The following is a 7,413-nucleotide window of genomic DNA, read 5'->3' on the forward strand; positions in this document are numbered from 1 at the left end:
GAATGGAATAGAGGAAGTCACATGCATCATGAGGCTATGTCGCACTCCTATTGGTGGAGAGCTGATGCATGATGATTTGCGTGAGAGACACATTGGAATCAGTCAATTCCAATGGAGGGGAGATAGAAGGCTTGTGGCATGCATAAATTTTTCTTTTGCAGTACTGAATGAGAATAGTTATTTATGTGAATGGAGGTAAGTACCTATCAGAGATACATTTTCAGTGAAGGAACAATATAACTTCTGTTTGTGGGCTTTTGTAATTTAACATACTAATAATTTATTAATCACCACTTTGAAAGTAGATTTAAAAATGTTGTAAACTCCTACCATGGTTCAGTCGGGCTCTTTTCAATACTTTCAAAGCTTATCATTTACTAAGTTTTTTTTTTGGGGGAGGAAGAGTAAGGAGAATTTTGAAAATCAGCTAATGGACTCCCAGAATACTGAGTCAGTATCAATTGTTTAATGACCAAATGTAATTTCTGATATGGTATCTTACCTCCTCTTACATAATAGCTTCGCTTGTTCAGTACTACCCTCTATATGCACAAATGTTTTCACTTGCCACTAGCCTTTAAACTCCCACCTATCCCATTTAAAGTGGTTCTACTGTGCTTTTGCATGCAAATAAGCATGCAGCAACCCTCCACCAATAGGAGCATGACACATTGGTGACAAAGGTTACTTCATCTGTATTATTCAGCCTAACTTCTCTTCTTGTTTAGGCACTATTGTGTTCAGATGTTCTTGAATTTCTCTTTTGTTTTTTTCACCTTTGCACTCCCTTAATATGTTTCTCAAAGTATTAATTTGAAGTAGTTTATTAACATTTCAATTATAACTTGTAACTCTTGTTATTTTTCCTTCACTATTTACTGTGGTGAATTAATTTTTGTTGAAACATGAATTCAGAATTTCATGTCATGACTATTACTACTACTATTTCAAATGTCATTTCTCAGGCTTAAGGTTCAATACTTTTGACTGAGAAAGTCCCTGCAGTAGTTTCACAGGAGCTTGAACAATACATGAGACAATCAGTTTCTCCCAGACCTGGACAAGGTCTTCCATGTCCAGAAGAACCTAATATAGAAGACAAGGATTTAGATAACCTTTTACTTCCCCCATCCTATGCCAGGCCTCTCTCAGCCTTTTTTGGATGGGATTTCACAGGTATGCTACCATTTATCTGTGTCCTCCATCTTATATGACCCTGCTCCTTTTTTTTACACATGGCCTTGTTTTTCATCCATCTCCAGATATCAGGGTTCATGCTAACCAGTTCCAGGCAAAAATATGTGCATGTTTCAGCATGTCTCCTCCCCTTGATGTTCAGATCTTTTGGCTTTGACTTATCACCAAGCAGACTATCCTTTTCTTAACTCACAACACTTAGTCTCTGATGCAAGTGTGGGGGCCAACCCTGATTCTCTGGTTAGGTTCTTCCAGGCACAATTTTTCAGACTCCAGTTGATCCTAACCTGTCTCCTTAGGTACCTCCAATAGATTGTCCCCTGGAGGTTTGTGTAGCAAGGAGCTGGATCAGGCATGCAGTTGGCTGGGATATCCCACCAGAGAAAAATGGGGCTGGACCTGCCAATTTTTCTCTCTCTCTATATATATATATATTTGCACCTCTCTCCAGGCCTATAATGCACAATGTTGAGTTGGGGTATTCCACAAGAATGCTACAAGTTTCACCACATGGTATATTGCATCATAGTTATGCTTGTCCCAGAATTTACTAACTCATGGACTATTAGGAGTAAAACAGAAGGGGATAGCTGCCCATCTCTCCCATTCCTTCCATTGAATAAATCAGGGGCAGTCTGAGTTTCAAAATAGGATTTCTGTGATCACCCATTGCATAGTCCCTGGTGTAAGCATTCTTCCAGACTCTCCAATGTGCTTTCCCCTTCGAGTAGAGTATGGGAATATTAACCACTTACCAGTTCCTAGCCATTGGGATGGTGGACTATGGAGGCTTCCTCCTAAATGTGCTTAATCCCATTCAGTTGAGAGCTGGGCAGTGGTGTTCTGCTGGTATAGATCCTCCAACTGACTCATAAACTGGAGTAAATCCATCAAAATGCAGTTTACCTCTCCATTTGGGACCCCTCATCCCACTATCACCCTTATATTGGTTCCCAGACAGTAGATTTTGGGTTAGAGCTGGACCAGGCCAATGTAAGTTGTCATGCATGTGGGGTAGGGGAGTTTCAAGGCTAGTGGTCTCAATGTATTAGTTGCTCAATGTACCCCTGGGGTACTTCCTGTGTCAAGCTGAGGCTTGGGAGTTTGGTATTGCAAGGAGTTGGACTGGCTGACAGGTACTCTGGTTGGCTAGGGCACCCCCGGCATATCACTTGTGGGTCATGATTCATATGTTCTGGAAGTGCACGGAGCTGGACCAGAAACTTGAACCAGTTGGGTTGGTTTTGGATTTGAGTGAACTGCCACAAGGGCACTTCTATTCCTACCATCATTCGAGTGTCGGATTCCAGAGTGGCTGGTGTTGGGTGAGGATTTGTGCACATGTGCCCTGTCTAGTCAGACAGGATAGAACATCTTCCCTTCCAACTCATAGGCTGGAGGTGAAGACAGTTGGGACCCTCTTCCTACCGAGGAATGGATGAAAAATACCTAATGCCACCTGGTTTTGGACTGTAGTTGACCGACTGCGTATGGTTCGATGTGGCCTAGCTATTTCACACTGTGGGGCACATTCATTTTGTTTTACATGCCATTACTATATTTGGTTGGGAACCCTTCATCCTGCTATCTCCTGAAGATTGATTCGTGGATGTACATTTTGGGTGTTGAGATGGACCAACTGACATATTTATGTTCACGGATGTGTTCCAACTCATTTCTGCCCATTCATGCAACATTTGCTACCTCATTGGGTGAAGAGTTTACCTGGTACAGATGTGGTGCAGTCTCCCATGAGAGTGTTCCTCTGTCAACAGAGGTCACACTCCACAGGCTTTCTTTAGACACTTTCCATAGGATGTTTATATAGGTAACTTTTGCACTGGTCCCTCCACCTAGTAAATGTGGGATTCTAGCTATTATATTAAGCGGAGGTAAGATACCATATTGGAAGCTAATATTTTACTTCACTGAAAATATATTTCCGATAGATATTTACCTCATCTCAAACTTTCAACTTCTTGTGCTTTTTATGTGTGTGTCTGATCTTGAAGAGAAGGCTAAGTTGAATAGTATAGAGGGGGTAACCTGCATCGGGAAAGTGTGTCTTGTTCCTATTGGTGGAGAGTTGCTGCATGTTTATGTGCATGTGAAAGTGCAGTAGAACTACGTTAAATGTGAGATGGGGGAGGCGTTTCAAGGCTAGTGGTGAGTGAAAACATTTGTGCATATAGAGGGCAGCACTGAATGAGAGAAGCTATTATGTAATTATGTATAGGAAATATATTTTTAGTGTAGGGACATATATATTATTGTCTTCAATTTTCTGTTTTATGAATATATAGGAATATATGTTTTCTGTTAAATCAATGGAATGAAATTTCTTTACATTTTATGTTATATATAAATATAATGGAATATGGTTGAGTGGTTTTTAAACATTGCCTTCTGTAAAAGCATTATTTCGAAGAGTTTAGTGTGTCACAGTTTTTGTTAAAAGCATAATTTTATCAAACCTTCAATTACACATATGTGTAAGTTTTGTTTGCACTAAAATCAAGTACTACATCTAGTAAAGAAACTTACTGTAAACAAAAAAAGCAGTTCTGCATGGTTATTATTTTATTTTTTTTCCTACTAGATGCTGCTTTTATTGTGAAACTTGATCTGTCGTATATAAGGACTCCTTTTACTGTGTGTGTAGAAATCTTTGTCCAAAGTACACTGACTAGTTTGCGTGTCTCACATTCATGCTTACTTTCGGACAAAGCTATGTTCATCATAGGGAATGTAAGACATTCCATACAAACTGCTCTGGGTGAAAGTTATATGTACACTGTATAAAACATACTTTTAAATTCATTGAATGTTTTACATTATGTAGTGGTTTTAAATGTTGGTTTACTCAGATTAAATTTGCTTATCTCAGTATTGTTGTTGTTTTTTTTAAATGAAAGATGATACATATTTTCATAGTGTTGCAAATAGTTTTATTTAATATATCGTGTTTATTGTGAGCATTTAACAAGTTTTAAAATTTTGTGGGATAGTCAGCATGGTTTCACCAGGTGGTAAATTGGCCTTACTAATCTTTTGACATTCTCTGATGAGGTTAGTGCATATGTAGATGAAGGTAAATATATGGTTTTTGTTGTACCTGGATTTTCAGAAAGCATTAGACAAGGTGCAATGTATAGGGGTTGTTAAAAAAAATGAGCAAGCTGTTTAGGTGTGGGTGTAAGATGAATCATTGGATAGATAAGTAGATTGATGGAAGAAAGCAGAGGGTTATTATAAATGGAGTTCAATCAAACTGGATTAACAGTATAAGTGGGGTACCTCAAGGCTCAGTATTTGGATATTCACTCTTTGATTTACATCAATAACATGAATGAAGGACTGATCAATAAATTACTGTATTGAATTTTATTTTATTGAAATTACTTTATTAAATTTGCTGATGATGTTAAGGTTTTTGGGTGTTGCTGGCTGTGAGGAGGATGCTGCCACTTTACAAAAGGACTTAGATCATTTGATGAGTTAGGCAAATAAATGGCAGATTGCTTTTTATTATAATAAGTGCAAGGTAATGCATCTCTGTTATCATAATTTCAATCATAAGTATAATATGGATGGGAATAACATTTGTTATTGAAGAAAAAGACCTTGGTGTTCTGATTGATCAGTGTTTTATGCCATTCAAGCAATGTACTGTTACCAGTGATAGGGTAAATAGGATGTTAGGTTGTATCTTCAGAAATATTGAATTCAAGTATAAAGAGGTTATAATTTCATTGTGTAGGTCACTGGTTAGGTCACATTTTGGATTATTGTGTTTAGTCTTGGGCTCCTTTTTTTAGGAAGGAAACTAAATTGTTTGAAAATGTTCAGAGGAGGGCTACTAGGATGGCAAGGTTGTCATATAAGTATGGGTTAAGATTTTTGAAATTATTAAAAAAAAGAGGTAAAGTAGATTTGATTGAAGCATTGAAGATTGTTAAGGGAATTGATAGTGTCAAAGCATCATCTTGTTTTATACTTAATGGTGAAAATGGTAGGAATAGGGGACATAAATATAGATTTTGGCAGGGTAGGAGCCATTTCAGCTAAGACAGTTATATTTTTCTAATAGGGCAGTTGGCTTTTGGAATGGGTTGCCTTCAGGCATGGTGGAAGCAGTAAACGTAAGGGAGTTTAAGAAAAGGCTTGGTAAAATATATGAATGACATGAGCTATTTTTTTATACAGTTTAGATGAACCAACAGGTCCCTTGTCCTTAAATATTATATTATGAATATAACTTATGAACTTGTTTAAAGAAGTTTGTACTTGAGCATTTTTGTATATGCAATAGTACACAAAATGTGGATTTAGTAGTTCTTACATATAAATTATTATGACAACTATATTCAGTTTTATATTTGCATGACATCACTGTTTGTATGTGTGAAATTATCCTTTGTTTCCTTAATTGTTTTTATGCATTATTAATTTGAATTGTTCTTGTATGCTACTTCTATTTATTGAAACTTTCTTTATGTATCGTTACTTGTTTTCTGAGCTTAAGAACTCTTCATTTCTCACTTGGTAACTTCAGTGTTCCAAAGTGTTTGTATAATATTTTTTTCTGTTATTACATTTTGAATACATTTATTTTAGTATTTAAGGACTATAATATATATATCAGCAAACTCAAGTTAATGTAATAATATTTATATGTTTAAACTTACATTCTAGACCGTCAACAACAGACTGCTCCCAGCTAATTTTAGGTGAGAGGGACTGGTTGAATGGCTTGGATGGCAAGAATGATAAAGGAGTGTTGCTTGCTGCTGGAGTTGAAGATAATACAGTGCATATCATTAAATGGTTACCAAGAAGGCCACTTTTTTCAGACTCGAATAATTCATGATAATCCTTTGTGAGGGTTGAAACTGATGTAACAAGTGCCACATTGTTGTGTTTGAACTATGCCTGTTGTATGATAGTATATTTAATGTATGTGACCAAGAATTTAGTTTGTTAAATCTTCTATGTTGTAATTTTGAATATTTTTTGTATTAGTTTTTATAAGAAGATCTTCTGTAACTGGATCACTAGTGTACAGCCTTTGATTCATGTACAATGTATTATTGATGGCCAGTTGTATTTTAAAGTTGAGAGTTAAGTATATTGAGTCTCAACTTTCACAGTTGTTTTTCCTGTTTATATTAAGGCAGTGTTTACAGACTCTGAACTTACCTTCTCTTTGATCATAGTAGATTTTTAGAAAAGCCTCTAGAGGTGCACTTCAAATACTTTAATAAATAGTTTGTAGTAGTTTAATTACACTCATTAAATGCTCACTAGTATCAATAATTATAGGATTGTCACTACAAACTAACACATTTCAGAATATTCTATACTTCCACATATCTTGGTAAACTGTCCTCCTTGACTATCTGCCAACCCTCTTGTAGTAGATCCTATATATACTCTAGAACACTCGACATTTATACATGTAGATAATGTTTGAGCAGTTTGGTTCACTTATTCTATATATAAACACAAAATAGTTCCTTATTCTGATGGTGGGATTAAGGATAACTTTAAAGTTCTATTTGCAGATAAATGTTGCACAGCAAAGTTTAAAGTTGTTTCTTAATTTTAAGGTATTTTTGCTTCTTTGGTACATTATATATACCTACTCGTTAGGGGTAAAAACTTTCTTGATGTACTTGTTGATTATGCTAGTTAACACTTTCATTGGAAAATCATTCTTGTTTAAATAACATTTAATGTTATTTAATCTTTTTTTTAAATAGTTTTATATTACTGGTAAGTATATGAGTTCTGTATACCAAAATTTTATCAGATTTTCTTTGGTATAAAACTATTATAGTTACTAGATGTACTTCTGTAGAGTCACTGAAAGTGTTCCCTTTCAAGAGTAAATAAAACCAAAATTAAGAGTAACAAATAATTTTATTTTTTGCTTTTGAAGTTCACATGTCATGCTGTGTTGCAGCCTACAGAGTGCATAATTCTTCTCATGATTCATGGCACAAATTGCAATGTTAAGTGCCCCTTATCAGGATTCCCACAGATATTATGGAAAAAAAATCCAGGACTTTTGGTTAAATGTTTCAGGGCTTAATACAGAGAAGTTGCACATAAAATACTCAATTATTTATGAAATTTATTGTCTGTCCTTTACAGTACAATAATTTTTAGTACAACTATACAAAACTATACATACATATATAGATACACAAATAT

General features: G+C 35.5%; 1 protein-coding gene across 3 annotated transcripts in view; it reads left to right on the forward strand.

The window, feature by feature from the left end:
- The window catches only part of LOC106467908 (F-box/WD repeat-containing protein 2-like), a 24,336-nt gene extending 17,262 nt beyond the window's left edge, over window positions 1-7,074 (forward strand). For all 3 annotated transcript variants that reach the window (XM_022396130.1, XM_022396132.1, XM_022396131.1), the window contains one exon: window positions 5,893-7,074. In XM_022396130.1, coding sequence (XP_022251838.1) covers window positions 5,893-6,067 — 175 coding nt within the window. In that variant the 3' untranslated portion in view covers window positions 6,068-7,074. The remainder of the gene's footprint in view (window positions 1-5,892) is intronic.
- Window positions 7,075-7,413: the final 339 nt, after the last annotated feature.

The sequence above is a fragment of the Limulus polyphemus genome, unplaced genomic scaffold (genome assembly GCF_000517525.1).
Source record: "Limulus polyphemus unplaced genomic scaffold, Limulus_polyphemus-2.1.2 Scaffold2791, whole genome shotgun sequence".
NCBI lineage: Eukaryota > Metazoa > Arthropoda > Merostomata > Xiphosura > Limulidae > Limulus > Limulus polyphemus.